Source organism: Cucumis melo, chromosome 7 (assembly GCF_025177605.1).
Source record: "Cucumis melo cultivar AY chromosome 7, USDA_Cmelo_AY_1.0, whole genome shotgun sequence".
NCBI lineage: Eukaryota > Viridiplantae > Streptophyta > Magnoliopsida > Cucurbitales > Cucurbitaceae > Cucumis > Cucumis melo.
In genome coordinates, this window is record NC_066863.1 from 4,443,587 (window position 1) to 4,463,792 (window position 20,206).

The following is a 20,206-nucleotide window of genomic DNA, read 5'->3' on the forward strand; positions in this document are numbered from 1 at the left end:
CCGAATGAGAATATACAAAACTCGAATCCAAACATCCGGAAACAATACGGATAAAATCGATACTGTAAAGCTCCGTTTCAAGTGGATAAAGCGCCAACGAACCATTCTTCTTCTTCTTCAACCTCTGGAGTTTTTCTTTTCAAGAATCGCCTATACATAAATGGCGGCAGCTGCAGTTACTTGCTTCGCTCTTTCTTCTAAGTTCGGAAATCTTTCCCTTAATGGTTTTTCCTCCTCTATTCCCGCTGCCCCATCTTCTTCCACCCTCAGATCTCTCAGTTTCTCCTCCAACATTTCACTTTCCGCCTTCTCCAATGGTGAGTTTTTATGGGTTCCCTTTTTTTTCTATTTTCTATTCTTTTTTTGTTAGGAAAACTATCGAATTGCTGCTGGACTTACTTTTGTCCATTTTCGTAAAGGGTGTCTGTCGATGAGGAAAACTGAGAGGATGCATCGTTACTCTGTGGTCTGCGAGGCCGCTCCTAAGACCAAAGCTGATTCTGCTGCCAAGAGGGCTCGGCAGGCTGAGAAAAGACGGATTTACAATAAAGCCCGGAAGTCTGAAATTAAAACCAGGATGAAGAAGGTACTTAATTTTTGCCCCTTTGTATGCGCATTTGAATAATAGGAATGATATATTCTAGAATTCGTTTTATCTCAGAGTATTGTATATTTCTTTTATAAGAAAGAACTTTGCATTGATGGAAGGAAATTACAAATGAAAGGGGAAAACCCCTAAATGAGACATACAGTTTGAAAGGAGATTAGTATAGCTAATAGTGGAATAAGGGAGTGCATTTGCACCAAGTCTCTACCATGTTAACTATAGCATAAAAAATTATAAGATGAAAGTTATTTGTCTTGGAAGACTCTACTATTCCGTTCTTGCCAAATGTTTCAGCAGAACGCTCCAATGAAATTTTCTCATGAAATCTTTGTCCCGTTTTGGAAACGTGCCCTTGAAGGACAAAGGATAGGATCTTCTGGAAGAGCTGTGTGCCATAAAAGCTGTGTCAACAATTTTTCCTAGGCAATATTTTATAGTTGGAAACCCTTTCTCTAAGGGTTTTTGTGGGCTTGGTTTTCTGTATGCCTTTGTATTGTTTCATTTTTTCTTGATTAAAGTAGTTTTTTTGTATGAAAAGATGGAAGTAGAAAGGAAATGGTTCCAAAAGGTGTTACTGTTGGCAAAGGTGCATGATAACAAAAGGTGAATTTCTGATTCAGATTGTTGTTTACAAATAGAGAGAGCACCAATTGTGGAGACAGAACCATGTAAGGCATTCTTCTTTGGAGCTCGTAATGGTTTGTGATGGCTTTCTTAGATAGCTCCCAAAGAAAAGACTTAATCTTCTTTGGATAGTGACCCTTCCATATCAGATGATACATAAGCAAGGTTTCATTGATGGAGGGTATTGAAAGTAGAGACATAAAACACAAATTTACATGGAAATCCTAGTATAGGGCCTCCATACTGATATTTCTTATTATTGTCTTATGATAATAAAGGTACAAAGGGGGAAGTATCTATAGGAAATACGAGCCTTATTTAAAATAATAAAAAATTAGAACGAAGGAAATCATAACTACTCTTGGACTTTCAACAAGCCCACTATTTCTATTAGAGGGGAATAAATCATAAAAAGGGGAGCTATTTGGAAAAATGCCAGTGAGTTCTAGCTTCCAAAGGCCCCTGTCAGGTCTGTTATGAAAGGAAACAGCAGCTAGAATGTTAAAGAGAGTTGCATATTCTTCAATTTCAGCCTCTATCTGATTCCTTCTCAATGTTAGGTTCCAACCCAAGGTTTGTGTTCCAAAATTTAGTATTAGCCCAATCTTGTTGTGAGAAAAGGCAGAATGAGGGGGATTTGTGATCAAGGGGTTCGTATGGAATGTATTTCTGGGTCATTTTAATTTTAGGGTGGTATGTGCCTAATTTGTAAGTACCTCTAGACAAACTGAGCTATATCAAGACTCAAGGGGTTACTTAACCCTTTATGTTCCTTATGAAACATGCAAGTCGCCGGTTATTACTTTAGCTGTTGAAGATAAATGCGTAAAATGATTATCCTCATCTTGACTTGTCCTGAATGGGGACTAGATGAAATTCGTAAAATTAAGAGATGGAAAGTAGATGCTTACAATTTTGTATTCAGTACCCAATGGACAAATGGTTATATATATAAACATGCATAATATGGTTTTGTTTGATAAGGTTAATGGTAGCTCGATGGTTTGGATTCTTGTTGTGAAAATCTGATCGGCAGAAAATCTTATTTTTTCAGAAATGATTATAGTTACTGTTCACTGGGGAAAAAATGAAGACTACAATGGCTAGTACAGAAAAAAAATTATGAACTTCGCTTCAGAAATCTTGTAATCAAGACTGATTTTCTCATTTATAAAAGTTATCGTTTAAGTTAAATTGGACTTTTGATGTGTAACAGAAAATTTAAACTATCAAGCATCCCAACTTGATGGAGAACTGTAAAAGGACTAGAAAGAAAAGTCTAGTAAATGGTAAAGTTGAATCCTTTCTGATTGGTCAGAGGCAGGTTCTTTAGGAAGTTTTCATGTGGGTAATGAGTTTAGACTGAATTTTGTATAATTCTTTTGGATCTTTTTTCAGCCTCAGTCTTCAAGTCTTGAACTTATTCAAGGGCATTAAGGTGTTTGAATGATCTTTTGGCTTAGCTGTAGATCCTTTTGAATCTTGGGTTGCGACCATCAACTGTTCTTTGCATGAGCTATGCAATATGATTAACATCTTTTCCCGTTCTAATTATAAGTGGCCCTTGTGTTATCTTGTGGATCTTAGAGGTAATCCTAAAGCTGTAAAGTCGTGTGTGACCAATGACTAAGAGGACCTCGCTTCTCCTTTTTGGTGCCTCCAGGGAAGTGCCTAATTCTTTTTGCGAAGCTTTCTTTGGTCATCCTTCCAAAAAATCATAAGCTTTATGGCTTCTTGCGTTAGAGTTTTCTTATATCTGCTAAAGGACAAGACTAAAGCATAATCTTCATATGGTTGAACAAAACATCCTCTACATACTTACTTTTGGATATTGTGAAGAAAAAGAAAAAAATTTCTGTTTCTTTCCAGAACTAGTCAGCACAATCATGACCTCTCTCTCTTACATTTCCAGGTTCTGGAAGCTTTAGATGGTCTCAAGAAGAAAGCTGAAGCACAATCAGAGGAAGTCCTTCCAATTGAGAAGCTTATGGCAGAAGCGTACTCCGTGATCGACAAAGCCGTGAGAGCGGGCACGCTGCACCGAAATACTGCAGCGCGTCGAAAATCTCGGCTCGCCAGAAGAAAGAAAGCTGTAGAAATCCACCATGGCTGGTACACCCCGGATTCACCAGCGGCTGCCTGATGCGCTCTCTATTGAGGAATGAATGTGGAAGATCATTCTATTCTTTTTTGACGTAGATAAATGTCAACCTTTTTTTTTCATCTATTTCCTTTACTTTTGTATTTAGTTCGAACCTTTTTCTATGTCAACCGTTTAAGTTTCACTTCTATTTCATCTCCCTCTTCAATTTTCTAACACCATTACACCCTAAAAATTTACAAGTCATTACCTTAAAATTTTATATTCATAGGGTAACTTAAAATTTTAATGTTCTTTTATCTTTGTTTCTTTCCCTTTTTTATTCTTTAAAAACACCACAATGCTTTACATCTTTATATTTAAAACCTCAAAGTTTACTAACATTAGTTTAATAATAAAAAATCAACCAAAAAAATTGAATAAGAAAGTGAGAAAACACACTTAGTAATTGTTGTACGAGAGTTAATAACATAAAGAACAACTACATAAACACATAAAAGCACAAAGAAAACACAGCTTTGGATTCCACCGAAGCACGTAAAAGCATAGCTTCGGTAATCCAATTCGATGATATAGTATCTACATCATGACACAATCAAAACTATATTGTAAAGAAACAATAATTATAGCATTAATAGGATTACTCCCTCTTAATCAATGGCCACTTGCAAGCGCATCCTTAAATAGCTAATCGATTTCTTATGTTCAAAATGTTGTATCGTCACGTTAATTCTCGAAAGTACATGCTGAACTTTTATCATTTTTCAATAATATAGACAAAATTGAAGGTGGTACTCCAAACCTCCCAAAACAGTGGGATATCATAACAAACATCCAAACCATCCTTAATTTGAGGAATTTAGGAATATCCTAATGGAACCACCTCAAGTCAATTAATTACCAATAATTAAGTAAATAACTAATAAAGAAAATGGGACCACATCCCAACATTGTAAAATGAAGTTTTGAGTAGAGGAAACTTAAAGAGTAGAAGTTCAAAAAAGTGGACTCCTAGGGACGTTTGTGACCTATCATCTGCAATGCTTGTTTAGTAATCACTTTGTTTTTAATTTTTAGTGTTTGGAATCAAGTCTAAAACTAACCTTTCTTTATCTCCAAAAGTATTGCTTTGATGTCTAATTTTTATTCATATTTACAAGTTTCATCTCATATTGAGGTGGCAGAATGAGAGCGAAGAGGAAAGTAGAGCCATCGGATGGAGGGAAGGTAGTTTCTATTCAGTTTCCCAATGGGTAAAAGGATCCGACCGGAGTTCGATCCACACGGCGCCGCAATGAGAAGTTTCCATTTTCTCTTTATTATAATTTTATTTAATTAAAGTGATATAAATTTGAAATTGCCGTCAGCAACCGGTTACCGGTGGTACCCACTAGCATAATAGGGCACGTGACCCACTCACAGATCCACACCCACCGCCGTTGGAATCCGCCGCCCCTTAATTTATCTATCGCCACGTGGCCGCACCACCCTCCAATTAATTTTTGTACATCAACTATCAATTACCTTTGTACTATACCCATTTCCAAACAACCTTTTTTCCATTTTCTTTCTCGTTCTTTCTTTCTTTCTTTCTTTCTTTCTTTCTTTCTTTTGAACTCTTACATTTATTTATTTTTTTCAATTATAACTTTAGACTTGTTCTATTTAACTATTTGATTTTATTTTTAATTTCTGGAAATTTAAATTTGAAAAATGTTTCTTCTACCATAAGATTATGTTTTGTTATCAATTTAAACAAATATCTATTTAGGTTTTGAAAATGAATAACTATTTAAAAAGTAATTTTGAAAAATTAAAAAAAAAAAAGATCATCAAAATTTCAAATTGAATAACAAAAGTACAAAAATCACTACGAGCCAAAGATATTAAGCCAAGAGGAAAACTTATCCGTCCACAAAATTCATTAAATATAAATAATAGTTTTTTTTTTTTTTTTATATAGAGTTTAACTGGATATTCATGTGTTTCTTTTTTAAAAAATTAATTTAAAAATAGACAAATAAAGATAAACTTGTAAGGAAATGGTGTTTAAAATTTGTGTTTATTTGCTACAAAATCTTTAAATATGCATTTAGTAGATTTGTAAACAAATATCTAACTATGGCATATTCCAGCCTTCAAAAGAAGTATATCTGTTAGATATAAAAAGCTTTATGGTTAATTGAACATTTAAATATTTTTAACATTTAGTGTTTTGTTAAATACTAAATTATAAGTTCAACCCAAGATTGAAAAATATGGATGAACAATCATTAATAAATCTTTAATACGGTTGTACATTATCAAAACTTGTTGATACACACCATTGACAATTTTTTAATTTTTTATTTCGACGAACTCTGAACGCACAAAGTAGCACCAACAAACTAAAACCCCTGTTCAAGGATAGAGGAAAACAAATGAGGGGGAGAAACATGCACTCCATCCTTCAAAACAATCAATTTGGCACTAGTGCGCAATCAAGTTACAAGATATAGGGCATTTTAGAAAAAGAGACAACCTCAAGAGTAAAAGCAAAAGATAACACATTATTTGACAAAGTCTTGATTTTAGAGAGATCGTCATCTATCTCTTTTAGAGCAGCAATAACATTGGCTTAACCAGAAACCACAATCAGTAAAGGAAACGACGACGTTAACAACCCAAATTGATGAAAGAGAGCTTGCAACCCCGCGTCAATAGCTTTCATCTATAGGACATTTTAATTCTTCGACGTTCGAGAAACTCTTACAAGTCATGCCAATTAAGGGTCTAGTAGAGTCGCTAACAATCTGATCATGACAATTTTTCATTTCCTTTATATGATCAATTCGTTTACAATTGTACAAGATTTTAATAAAAAGAAATAGATTAAATTACAAAATGCTATTAAACTTTATAGTTTGTGTCAAAAATACCTCTCAACTTTCAAACGTTTCAAAAATGCCCTAAAATTTTTAAATACCGTTAGTTTTGGATGGTAACCGTTAAAATTTTATTTCAAAAATATCCCTGAACTATTCATAAAGTTTCATAAAAACCCTTGAGCTTAAAAATAGTAAAAAAAAAATGCTCTCACTTGTCCAAATTTTACACCATTTTTCTCAACTACCAAAATTAAACCTAAATTTTAAGCTAAATCCATAGTCTAAAATTTATTTGACTATTAACACGCATAGTGATAGATCACAAACACAAGCAATATCTACAGTTATTGTTGTAATTAATATGCAATTAATTGGCAAATAAGACATTTGATTATTATCAAACATCGATAGTTTAATAGATTAACTAGTATGAGACTTTTTTGTTTACCTGTTTATGTTTGAAGGACAAATTTTTATTTTGGAATTTTGTAAAATTTTATTATTTTAATCAAGGTTTAAAATATCGATCTTGATGGATATATCTTAATTTTATAGTAATTTTGACTTCGATCGATGTTTGGAAAAATTATAAAAAAAATAAAAACAATAAATTTAAATTACCAAAGACATATTTTATTATTTTCAAATAAGTAAACATGTCTATTATTTATATTATATTTATATTATGGTCATTTTGATGTTTATTTATTGTGTTTCGTAGATTTTTGTAAAGATGTAATAAAAATATCAATTCATCCATTTTATCGAAATTAGATCCATGGGAATGTGAAAATATTGATATAATAGTGAAATTTTAAAAATATAGTTTTAACTTAAAATTTTGCTTTATATTTTGGTTACTAAAAAATTTGGTGTAAAATTTAGATTAATGAAAGGTTTTTTATTTATATTTTTAAGTTTAAGAATATTTATAAAACTTTTCAATAATTGGGATCCATTCTTAAACAAAATTGTAATGAATTGTTATTCAGAAGGAAGGATATGAATATATTTGAATGAATTTTTAAAGTTTTAAGGACAATTTTTTTTTTTTTTTAATTTAAAAAGTTTAGGTACATATTTTGTACAATTTTTATGATTGTGCAAAATAAAAGATATTACAAAATTATGTGTTACTGAAATTATTTAACGCGCCAGGTGGGGGCCCACGCGTGTGGAGGAAACGGCGCGGCGGCTGAGGTTTTTAAAAGAAATAAAACGGTCAAAAGCGTCGTTGACTGAGCTTTGAAATATATTCATCAGCTCACCCACGCCTCTCCTTCCTTTCTTTTTCTCTTTTTCCCAAACCCTCCATCGCCCACGTGCGCTGTCCGTGATTTATACGCTCCCCAAATTTACGCTCCAAATTTACCCCTTTTTTTTTTTTTTTTTAAAAAAAAAACAAAATAATTAAAATTGAAAACTTCTCCCTTTCTTCCTATATAACCTCCCCCTCCCCTCCTTTTCCCCTCAAATTTCAGTTCACATCAATTTCTCTCTCACTATAACACCTAACTCTCTCTCTCCACCGCTTCTTTTCACAATATGGCTGCCGGAGACCGGTCGACATCCGCCGCGCCGCCCAATTCCAAAGAGACCCGCTACAGAGGCGTCAGAAAGAGGCCGTGGGGTCGCTACGCTGCCGAAATCCGGGACCCACGTAAGAAGACTAGGGTTTGGCTTGGCACATTCAATACTGCGGAAGAAGCGGCGCGTGCTTACGACACGGCTGCGCGTGAATTCAGAGGCGCAAATGCCAAAACTAATTTCCCTGTTCAAAACCATTTCCTAATCGTTGATAACAACCACACCAACTTCCATAAATCCGCTTGCAGTAGTAGTCCCAGCCACAGCAGCACCGTCGAGTCCTCTTCCCCATCGCCAACGCCGTCGAATCCTTACCTCGACGGAGGCATCCACGCGCCAGGCATTTCCCGTCCAATTTTCTTCTTCGATGCGTTTGCTCAGGCGGAGAAGATCAGTGACTTTCGTCGTACCGTTACCGCCGCCGCCGCCGGTGCAAGCGACTCCGATTCGTCATCTGTAGTTGATTTCGACACTACGCGAAAATCCCGGCCGTTGGATTTTGACCTCAATCTCCCAGCTGTGGAAGTTGTTTGAGGATCCGTGTTTTCTTTTTCATTTTGAATTTGAACTAATTTTCTAATTTAATATCCGTAAAATCCATTTCAAGGATTGAATGAAATATTCGACCAGAATGAGATTAGAAATATATATAAAAATATATATGAGAAGCTGTATTGTATAGATATCAAAGAATTTCTCCGATTTGAATTTTACTAAATTTAGGATTTAATTTTAATTTCTTTGTATTTTCTCGGAAACGAAGCCGGATATTAAATTAAAACTATATAGAACGACACGTAGGAGAGAGAGAGCAGATCTGGAATACCGGCACGGATTACAAGAGAGCCGACCTGTCGTTTCGTTTTATTTATATATAGGATAGCGTATATTATCCTTAACGCGCGTCGGCCGTAGTGGGGGCGGCGGCGGGCCCAGAAATTAATTGCATTCATCATTTATTATTATTACTATTATTTTTTATAATAAAAGGAGAGAGAATGTGAAAAATAATTATAAATACACTCATTAATATAATACGAACTTTTGATTGTGTGGTTAAACGAATCAACTCTAGACCATTTACTAAGCAGATTACTTTAATTTAGTAACATATTTAGAGATTCATGAACGTAATTAATTCAATGTTTAAATAATAATATATTTGTTTATTTTAATTTCAAATCAAAGTTTTTACGTCTGTTGTTGTTATTTATCCTTGTAAAGGAAGTTCATGAACCTATATATGAATTTCTATTGACCATTTTTTTTATTTATACGTGTTAGATTATGTAATTATTTTGATCATTTAGAAGATTAATTTAGGGTTTAGAAAGGCATTACTATACATGGGTTTATTTATGGATCTCGACAAGTTTCATCAAAATAGCATTTTTAGGTCTAATTGATTGATGTGGTCTCCATCGAGCTTTATATTTGCCATCTTAACCTCCACCTTTGTTCTCATGAACCTCGTCTCTCTGTACTCTCAATTTTAATTTTGACTCATCCATGTTGAAGTGTTCTTTGTCTAAAAGAATATCTCTTAATTAAATGATTTATTTATTTTTAAAAGAGAAGATATTCAATGAATATTTGATTCTCCTATATTTTGAAATCTTATTTAAGATACAAGTTTTATATATATCTGGATATATATGAGTTTCGAATATTGGTTGGATTACGCAGAAACATAGAGAAAAGTTTCGTTGCATCATTGAAGCGGTCGTAACAAAAGGTAGCTTGATCTTATGACTTCTGAAGCAACATGATTACTTAGAGTTGAGTTTTGCATATGAGTAATATACAGAATGAATCTGTGGTTAGTTTGATTCCTAGTTGATTCACGCATACGTTCAGGAGAAGCTTGACCATCAGACGCTGTTGACGGGAGTCTTCTTTATTCCAGGGGAGCCTGGAGTCTGATGTTAATACACATGTAATATAGTTATAGTATTGAGAAGTACAAATAAGCTATATTGATGTTTTGGTGTTTATAGTGACTATAAAATTACTCATTCGAGTTGTACGCAGCTCCCCAGATGTAGGCAATATTGGCTGGGTTATCAAATTCTCATGTGTTAATCTACTCTGTTGTCTCACTAGTTATTACTAACATTATTAGCTGCAGTTGTAATTGAATGGTACTTGATTATATTTTATTGTTTTTCAATATTAATCAATCAACTCGTAATTACAAACTTTTAAAATACACTGTGTTGGTAATAATCGATATCCCAAATTCTTAAATTGATTAGTCTTCAATAATATCACACAACAATGATGCCTTATGTTTGAAAAATTACATACATTACGTATATTTTTTTGTGTGAGTTGCATTTATTATTTGATTGTACTTATCGCCGATGTTTAAAGATTTCAATTTGAAACAAAAGTATGAAAAATAAAAAAGATAAAAGAAAAAGAAATTTAAGTTTTGGGCAAGCCTATTAAAATTTTCATCGATCTTCCTCTTAAATTCTAAGCTGAGTACAATCTTAACTCACCCTTAAATAAAAAAAAAATCAAGAATTTTGATGAAGTTTAAAGTCTACGATTAGATGTTTATAAAAAAATTTAAAAGTAAAAATAGAAAAATATTAAAAATTGAATGAAAAGAATAGGATTCAAATAAATTTTTATTTATTTAGGGTATATTTTACATATATTTTAAAAACCTTTTATTAATTAATGGGCGGTAGAAAATGGTGTGGGCAGGTTCATGATGGATAGGCGTGGGGGCGCACTTTTTACTGTGCATATCTGACCGCCCCTCGTGATCACCATTTCACCTTTCATTTCTGGACACGTGTGCTGAAGATAAATTCCCAATCAATGGTTCGTATTTTTTCTCTCTCTACTAAATAAGAAAATACAATAAAACATTAATTATTTTCGCATATATTTCTCAACCAGGAATAGAAGAAAAAAGAATCACACAGAAAAGTAATTTCTTTCATGAAAAGAAAAGGTAATTTTGTCAATTTGGTGCCCACCTCTGACGCCACCACATGCCCTTATGTTATATTAATTCATTTATATAAATTCCTTAATGTCGGAGGAATTCCCCAAAAGCCTTAACCTCCAAGACAATATTTACCTATAAATTCTATTTTAATTCTTACATTTTTAATTATAGTTGTTATAGGAATGATTAGATATACATATTATTTAAATTACAAATTATTCTCATAATTTTTAATTGAGTAAAGTACATAATACACACAATTTACTACTTTGTGATTTTGAAAATAAATGTACCTGCAAATATAAAATTGACATTTTAGTAAATGAATTTTATGGCATCATAGTGTGATCTTTTATTTTTAAGCATAACAAAATAGTCTGAGTAAGAGAGAACATGAATGTAGATATTATTTAAAATTAAATATTTATTTATAAATTTTGAGAGAGAGAGAGAGAGACAAAAACTACATTAATTTTCCTATTAAAACGCGGCTTTGATGAAGTCTAAGGAAGAGAAACACATAATTTATAAGAATAAAAATAAAACACAAAAAATCAACTTAAATCTTGGTGCGAATCTTCTTAGTTTATTTTAAAAAAAATTATTTTGAAAAAAGTAAAAAAGAAGCAGAAGAAAATAAGGAAGGAGTCCAAAACAGTTTGTTAATAAAAGGCGGAGGAGCAACAAAAGAAGATGGATCGGATCCACGTGTCGAAAAGGATTGGGGGGGGGGGGGGTGGGAACCACAATGCGCGTGGAGTGGAACCCGTCACACACGACTGTTATGTTGGCGGTGCAGGATCCGGAAATGGAGGCCAATCATGAGGTTGCACGTAGCTTATATGTACGGATAAAAATGGGTAGGTCGGCTGCTGTGGCGGTGAGGTGTCTGAATGAGACAGACAGTTAAAGCCGGCGCGTCGGCAGATTTCAAACCAAGGCCGGGGGCCGTGACTTTGCTTTGCTTTGCTTTTGATTCCCACTGCCACGTGGTTTTTATTATTATTATTATTATTATTAATTATGATATTGATTTATTTATTTATTAATTAATTTTGAGATGGGGCGGCTGGACAGTATGAGGCGGCTTTAAAAGCTGCCTTTCTGTTGGATGTCAGGTAACCGACTCGCTTTTAAGCTCTCTTTACTCAAATTTTGTAATAATTGTTCTCTAACATTTTAACCTACTTCAAAATTTATCTTTAAGAATCACATTTATCTTACCATATTTACAAACACAGTAAAATATTACAATCTATTTGTAATAAATTAACGTATATAGTGGTTTGCATTGATACATTGTTGTTGTGAGTGAATTTTAGCCTACTTAGGAGAGCCGGATGAAAAATCGATAAACCTATAGGGTGACCTTGTTTTAGCCCAATGGATCAATTAAACAAACCTAAGTGAGACTCTTTTAATATGACTCTTTTCAGGATCTATTAAATAAATCTAAGCAAGCTTGGAGAGAGCTCAAGACAAGCTTAACAAAATCTAAGAGAGATTATCCTGAAAAGAGCCTTAGTAGGAAGGCTTAACCAAAAAAATTCTAGCCTCCTAAAAGGATACTAAGTAGCCTACTCTCCTTAGTAGGTCATTCTCTTTCTCCTATGATTCTTTTCAAGAGGAGGACTTACAAGAGAATGACCTACTAAGGAGAGCCTAACTTTCTGAAAGCAAGAGGACCCACAAGGGAAAACACTACTACCACAATACCAAAGAGAGCTCATAGTACCCACAAGGCAAGACATCGAGGGCATTGAATGTGAAATTGTTCATAATCCGAACGAGTAAATGTCATAAAGAGCTCCATTAGGAGGATGTGTCTATCATAATGGTAAGTGTAACCACTCATTAATTATGAGCTCAATGGTCGTGGAAGTTTAATTAAGAGGCTCAATTATGACCCAAGCATCGATTACAAATCACCATATTGTATAAACAACCTAGGCCATTGGTTGAAGGTATGCCCAAATACACTTAAATATTCATTATTTTATCTATTTTCTAGCTACTCATACATACTAAACTCACTTAAACTTTGGAGTGTGTGTGGTTAGACCCCATATTCGTACTTACTATTTTTTGTCGTGAAGGCACTTGAACGAATCTCTCCTATAAAACAAATTTTACGATTGATCCATTTTTAACATCACCGGTTATGATCTTTTGGTATATTTGAGAATAATTAATCTTCTAATTTAAAAAATTCAAATTTCTTTTTATATTGAATTATTTCAATAGAAAATAAAATATCATATAGTAGGACCATAAATTTCTATTTTATTTAGCTAAACCATCAAGGGAAGACTACTCTTGTTTAAAAAAAAGCCAAAGTTAAATCTTTTTTAATTTCTAACTAAGTACTCAATTTTTAAATTTATTTTATTTTAATTTAATTGGTAGGAACTTTCATTTTGAGAATTTTTTTAATCTCAAATATGAAACATTAAAATGATATACAGTTGATTTAGTAAGTAAATATTTTTGGCAATGATTTAGCATAAATTTCAAATTGTTATAGAATTTGCATACATGCATAATTTCAACGTTGCTGATTAGAATCGATTTTTCTGATTTTTATTTTTTGTTGAGAGCGTGTTAGTTTAACTATATCCATTATGTCAACTACTTGTGTTCTTATTTATTATCCTCCGTATATGTTGACTTTTAGATGAAATTTCTTCGGTAATTCACTTATTGGGTGTAAACAAATTATTATAAAGCTAAAATGACTCAAAATTACTTATAAGTAACGATGGAAGAAAATAAACCTTGATGTGTCAGTCGTGAAATATTTTCAATTGCTTTGTTAGACATCGTAAAAGACAATTTTTTTAAAGAAATTAGTTGTAAAATATTTTCAATTGCTTTGTTAGACATCATCGAAGACAACTTTTCTAATGATGCTAAATTTCTTTAAGAAAAAGAACTATCATTACTTTGTCATCCACCACCTTTGTTATTACTTCATGCCTGATACACACAGGAGGACATTGTTCTTAAAATGGTTTAATATCAATATAACACATGTATTTAGTAGTTCAAAAATCACTTTAACGTTTGATTTTATACTCAATTACATTGGCATGATTTTTTTAACGTTTGATTTTATACACAACTCTTTTTAAACGATCGCTTACATTGACATGATTCTTTTTCAAGATTCTTTATACACAATCTTTTATTTTTTTTACTCGTTCTTTTTTTTTACAAGATCGTTTACATTTGGTTATTCATATTTTTTTGTACACAGTCTTATACACATTAGATTTTGCTATTTTTTTTTGTACACAGTGTTATACAAAATCGTTTAGATTTGGTTACCCAAATGCAAACACATAAAAAAGAAAAGAAGAAAGACGATGGAAAGAAATCGCAGCGAAAAAAAAGAATAGGAAAAGACGACGGAAAGAAATCGAAACGAAAAAAGAACAAAAACGATGGAAAGATTAAAGAAAGACGAAATCGGAGGGGAAGAACGAAGAAGATGAAATAGATGAGGAAGACAGATGAAAGACAAATCTAAAATATTTAAAAATGGCCAACTGACTTTGATACAGGTGCGTAAATAGTTTTGTATTTTGTTATGTTTACGATAGTTTCCGTAAATTGTTATAATATTTGTACATATCTTATAATAATAACAAAATACGAAAAATATGAAGAAAGAAAAAGTCAGGAGGCCCAAAATTGAACCCATTCTCCGTTCATCGGAACCGACGTCCAATGGCCCAAATCTTATAGCTTCTTGTCAACGATGGCGGTGATCGTGTCCTTTTCGTACTGGAAGATGGACGGATTTAGGGACAAAAGGCGGTTTTCACTTTTCTCAAATTTCAAGCCACTGACTGTGGCGTAATCCTTCCCCGTTGAAGCTGAGGCGGAAGACGGGAGCTTAGAGGAGCGTGAAGTGACGGAAGAGTGCGATGGGACGGGTTTTTGTCGTGGAAAGAGAAGGGAGGTCTTACAGATGCAAATACTGCAATACGCAGTTAGCTCTCTTCGACGACCTTGCATCTCGGGTATGTACAGATATATGATTTTTTTAAGCATGTTTCTATGGGAGGCGTTTAAACATCAGTTGCTTGTATTGTATCTTAGTTGAGTAATTGAAGTTCTAATTGCTCAACTATGTTAGTTCTAGTTTTTTTAGAGCAGAACCTTTGTGGGGTTTTGACTGCAATTGTTTTTTGAAATGAAATTGGTCGATAATTGCGAGTTGTTAAATTTCTCAGGATTAGAGATTCTTTGGCACTGCCAGATTTCATAGCGGTTATTTGAACTCTCAGTCTTTGAGCTTGAATTCACTCTTCATAGTCTAGTAATCTGAGATGGAAAACGGTTTCAATTGCTGTTAATTGCTATGCTTTTACTCGGAGTTTGTTTTAAAAGATAGATAACTATTTTACATTTCTAGCACAGCTTCTTGTGTTTTGTTTTTCTGCGTTCGTCTTAAACTTATTTTTCTCTTATTCAATCAGGCCTTTCATTGCCGCCGTGGAAAAGCATACCTTTTCAATAACGCGTGAGTTCTCTTTCTTTTGGTCGGAATTGCTGTTGGTTGTTTAATATTTATGGATTTACAATTCGTATTTCCTATTATTATGCACGCCAAATGTCGACAGATTGAACTAATTTATATATTATTATTAATGTCATAGATCCTCATGTATTTAAGTCATAGTTCATGTTGTCTATCCATCCAAAAAAGGACCATGGTTCGTGCAAGTAAACTGTAGGTAGCCAAAACATAAGTTGTAGAAACTGACCTTAATTTATAAGGGCTTATTTGATGTAATTGTACTATTTTAGTGTGCAGAAGCAGAACCCTTCACTGTAACTTATATAAGAACGAAACTACATTTATTATTTTGTATTGGTGAAACGGCAACGATCAGTTTGTATTTGATTAATTTCCTTCTTGAGCTAGCTAAGAAAGGCAGTCATATGTTCTGTGTAATCCATGCTATTATTGATTTTGGATCATAACTACTTGTTAGAAGTCTAATATCAAGCATGTTTCTTATTGCATAAGTGTGAACAAGGAGTTTTAGGGCCCCGGCGACTTCCTATCCATTCTAGTATTCCAATGTTCTGCTGGCACTTCTTCCAATTTTAGTTGAAGTTAAAATAGTGACGAGAATGTGTACATATATGAATTTTGAAGTTTGTATAGAGACAGTACTCTGAAAGTGTACATTTGTAAAATTTAGTAGAGCGAATGCTCAGAGAGCATGTAGAGAGATATTAGAGAAATTGCTTCGAATTTTGGAATTTGGTAGACTGAACAACAAATAGAAAACACATCTAGTAATTATTTTTAGTCATTTAAATTCCAGAAGTTTGAAATGGGTTACAACAAACTGTCTCGTTGTTTTTCCTTGGGTGGGTGGTCCTAGTGACAATGGCTTCTGATATTTTGGAGGAAGTTCTCTAAGGTCTTGGGTCCAAGCCTCTGGGTAGAAAGCTTGATAAGGGAAATTCTTTAATATCTTTGGAGCCAATGTGTGAAGATTTCTCGTGGAGTTGTAGGGCAGGGTAATATCACAAATATGATAAACTAAAAACAACAAACAGAAACCAACCGAGCTACCTGGCACTTAATATATTTGACTGTTTGTGAGAAATTGGGGTAGTAAATTATGTGGTCCACGCAGCCTAGGCAATCCTTCAAATAAACTCAATCCAAAAGTGTTGAGTCTTTTGGAGGCTCCAACTTCTCTGTGGTAGGTGAGACGGAGAGAGAGACAAGCATCTTTTCTTTCATTTGTTATGTACAAATTATCAATGTGTATTGTTTTCCATGTTCTTATCATTACAAAGCATTCTGATTGGTATTATCTCACTTCTGTTTTCGAGTTCTTCATATAGGATAAACATTTCTTTTGGAGCATTGGAAGAGAGGATGATGCTCTCAGGATTGCACACTGTAGCAGACATATTTTGTTGCACATGTGGACAAATTGTCGGGTGGAAATATGTAAGCTCTCCCCATCATCCTCCACATCTGGAAAAGAAATGCATTTGGTTAACCAATATGTATTAGATCCATTGTGCGACAAAATGATTATTTTTTAATTTTTCTTTTGTATAACTCATAATTTCGTTCAGGAGGCAGCGCATGAGAAGAGCCAAAAGTACAAAGAGGGGAAGTATGTTCTTGAAAGGTGAGATTGGTTAACTTGTATCACTTTTTTCTTCTCAACTTTCTTTACTTGAATATTTTGTATATGTTTCTTGAACCAGGGGGAGGATAGTTGACGACATTGAATTCTCGACTGGCTTCTTTATAGACTCCCGATCTAGTGTCAGTGATAGCGAAGAAAATTAGAGCGAGATTTTATCATGTAGTATACAGTAAATCATAATAATTACCAAAGGATGATGTTCGTGTTTGAATATAATCGAACGATGTCTGGACTATGTAAATGCAGAGTTATCTAGGTAGGCATGCCCGTTTTTCTTAATTCTCCAACCCTTCTAGTTCATCACTCCATTTTGTTCCTTATTTTCAGTGCAACAATTTCACTAACTTTCAATTGCCGGCTGATTCTCCCTTTCTAACTCTTTTGACCCATTTGACTCTGTAGTTGAGTTCGCCTCTAAGTCATATAAAGCTGCTGCAGGCTCCCAAACTATGATGTAAGTTTTTGGTCATTGATATTAATTGTTGAGACCCGAGCTTTCAGAATGATCAACAAATGTATTTTTCCTGTTTTCAGCTAACACGTGGAGGTGAAAATATGAACCTTAATCCTTTTAGTTAATGATGTATGCTTTAACCTATTGAGTTGTTCTCAAGTTAATAGAATACTTGGTTTTTGAAAAACTTGTTTTAAAATTTTGTTGAAATTGACCAAATTCTTGAACGGCATAAGAGACCTTGACTAGACCATCATGATTTGGCTTAGTTGTCAATAATGGCCACATATATAATAAAGGATTTAGAGATAATGAGCTAATGTAGTTGTCTACGTAAGATTTAATATTCTATGAGTTTGTTTGGTACTCAAATGTTGTAGGGTTAGAAAGATAGAGAACTTCACCTTAAACTGGGCCCCATGATTTTGGTTTGGTTCAAATGCTGTATGGATAAATATGTTACCTTTTTCATATTTCTTATATCGATATATTTGTATAGGTTGTTTAATGTGGTGGTTGCATTAAAATATTATGATTGTTTTTTTACTGCTATATTTGTTATAATTAATCTCTTGTATAATTTAAAACTGCACATTTGGCAAAAGATTGGTGGCTGTATAATTTTGATGGAACATTACAATTTTATCCATTAAAAAGAATGGTACATGTAGTTTAGTTTAAGAATACGTTGGAATCATTAATGTAGAACACTTTACTGGTTGAGTTATGGTCACGTTACAAGGTAGGTTAATTATTGATTTTATGATTGTCATAAATTAGCATGTGGATCAATTGTTAATTATTGTGCAATAATAACTCATTAAATTGCATAAATGCACTTAAAATTGTTGAACTCTCAATTTTCAATCTTACAGGTTTTTGAATTTCTTTTCCTTTCTTTTCTTATGAAGTCACTCTTATATTTGATATTTTTTCTTATGGAGTCGCTCTATTTCTTTGTCCTATTTACTCGTATGGTTGTCCTACGAGCATGATTCTCCTACTAGCTGTCTTTGTCAAGGTCATCTTTGTCTCCTATCTCTTTTTCTTCTACAGAAGGCTTATCAGTTGTCAAGTCAGTCATGGATTGATATTTGCCCGGCCTGAATTTGCCCTCCTATTGCTCATCTTTCTTTGCTCATGAAAGCCTTATTTTTAAAGGTGTCTGGTCAATAATTATTTTTTTCTTTTTCTTTCAAACAAATTCTTAATTTTACTAGAAAGCAGTCGGGAAAAGCGTGAATATAAATTGTGTATGGTTTTCTCTTTTATTGTTCAGTCTGATTATCAGCCAATTATTCAAGTTAATGCAGTGGGGTCTCTTTGTATCTATCTTGGGATGTCGTTGATCTTCTCCCGTTGTAAATCTCAGGATTTTCGGCATAGCAAAGAACAAATTTGGAAATGTTTACAAGGTTGAAAAAGCCGTTTTTTTCTTGATGGGAGGTAAGGAGGTGTTAATTAAGAGTGTGGTTCATGAAATTCCTACGTTTGTGATGGGTTGTTTCAGGTGCCTACAGGTTTTTGCAAGTATATTATGTGTTTGTATGCTTAACTGTGGTTGAGGCGAAAGGTCAATATGCATTTGTTGTCTTGAGATAAACTGTCTTCCTATGATGTGGGTGGATTGAGTTGTAGGGATTTGAGGTCTTTAACCAAGTTCTCCTCGCTAAACAAGTTTGGTGTTTTTAAGCAAGCTTGGTGTTTTTTAAACAATCCTTGCTCTTCCTTGGTTGCTAAGGTGTTACTAGGGAGATATTTTCCTTCTATTCTTTTGCAAACTAAGGTTTCTCAAAATTGTTTGTTTTTTTGGAAAGGTTTTGTTTTGGGTATTAATTTGTTGAAATTTGGACCTCGCACAAGCATTGGTACTGGAGTATCAACTCATATGTTTAGTGATCCTTGAATTCCAAGGCTTTCTGCTTTTCATCCTATTACACTGAATCTAGTGCTTTAGATCTCCTAGTGTTGGATTTTATAACCATGTAAAGATAGAGGGATTTAGGTAAGTTTGAGCAATTTTCAATCTATTGACTATGAGGTTATTTTTGGAATCCTGCTTAGCCAAACTGTTCGATGAAGGGTGGTTGTGGCACTTTGATAAATGAGGTTATGCTTCTTTACAAATGTTCCTCTACCTCTAGTGAGGATGTTTAGGTCCGATGGTGGAAAAGTTTATGGAGCTCAAAAAGTCTCTTCAAGGTATAATGATTTGTTTCGAAAGCTACTTGAAATTTGTTGCCTACGTGTTTTAATCTTTATATTCGGCACATTGAGGTTCAGCCTTATTATAGGAAACAACGGAAGATGCTTTCTTTGGTTGTTATAGAGCCTAACAAATTTGGTCTACCATTTTTCCTTTTGGAAACATTTGATTCTTTTGATTGTTTTCAGTGGGTTGAGTTGTTTATTTCCTTTTAGCGTTCTGATTTTGTTGTAGTTTGTATTGGGCCTCGAGCCATTTGCAGAAGTTGTAATACAATTTCTCATAATTTATTGGTTCCATCGATGTCATTTCGGAGTGTTTGGACTAGAGTATGTTCACAGCTACTATGGACATTCCTCTTTTGTGGTGTTGGGCAACAAGAATGAGTTTTCTTAGTCCTTTTGGTAATCTTGGTCGTTTTGTTCTTTATGTCGATGCTTCTTGCTGGCCGGATTTTGATTCTATAGACTTTAGAGGCAGGGGCGGATTTATTAAGGGCCAGCGGGGCACGTGCTCTCCTCACATTATCGATTTTTGTATTTTAATATTAATTTTGAAGTGTCAGATTATAATATATATTAAATAATGCTTTAATTTTTCAAAA

General features: G+C 33.6%; 3 protein-coding genes across 19 annotated transcripts; all 3 read left to right on the forward strand.

The window, feature by feature from the left end:
- Positions 1-3,527, forward strand: LOC103501779 (30S ribosomal protein S20, chloroplastic). Its single transcript, XM_008465475.3, has 3 exons — positions 1-317; positions 420-586; positions 3,144-3,527. The coding sequence occupies exons 1-3, from the start codon at positions 161-163 to the stop codon at positions 3,372-3,374; spliced, it is 555 nt and encodes a 184-aa protein (XP_008463697.1). The 5' UTR covers positions 1-160; the 3' UTR covers positions 3,375-3,527.
- A 3,795-nt stretch (positions 3,528-7,322) lies between these two features.
- On the forward strand, positions 7,323-8,522 carry LOC103501853 (ethylene-responsive transcription factor 4). Its single transcript, XM_008465578.3, has one exon. The coding sequence runs from the start codon at positions 7,745-7,747 to the stop codon at positions 8,318-8,320; it is 576 nt and encodes a 191-aa protein (XP_008463800.2). The 5' UTR covers positions 7,323-7,744; the 3' UTR covers positions 8,321-8,522.
- Positions 8,523-14,421: 5,899 nt separating this feature from the next.
- Positions 14,422-20,206, forward strand: LOC103501778 (protein yippee-like At5g53940). Of its 17 annotated transcripts, XR_007822640.1 has the most exons (9): positions 14,422-14,776; positions 15,236-15,279; positions 16,626-16,734; positions 16,866-16,921; positions 17,001-17,198; positions 17,345-17,396; positions 17,477-17,489; positions 18,453-18,557; positions 18,676-20,206. XR_007822640.1 is itself a non-coding variant. In XM_017047599.2 (5 exons), exons 1-5 carry the CDS (start codon positions 14,681-14,683, stop codon positions 17,083-17,085), a joined length of 390 nt encoding a protein of 129 aa, XP_016903088.1. In that variant the 5' UTR covers positions 14,422-14,680; the 3' UTR covers positions 17,086-17,221. The 17 variants fall into 17 exon arrangements, 1 of the variants encoding a protein (XP_016903088.1); XR_007822636.1 differs by having other exon boundaries at positions 17,345-18,557; positions 18,769-18,842; positions 19,461-20,206; XR_007822634.1 differs by having other exon boundaries at positions 17,345-17,489.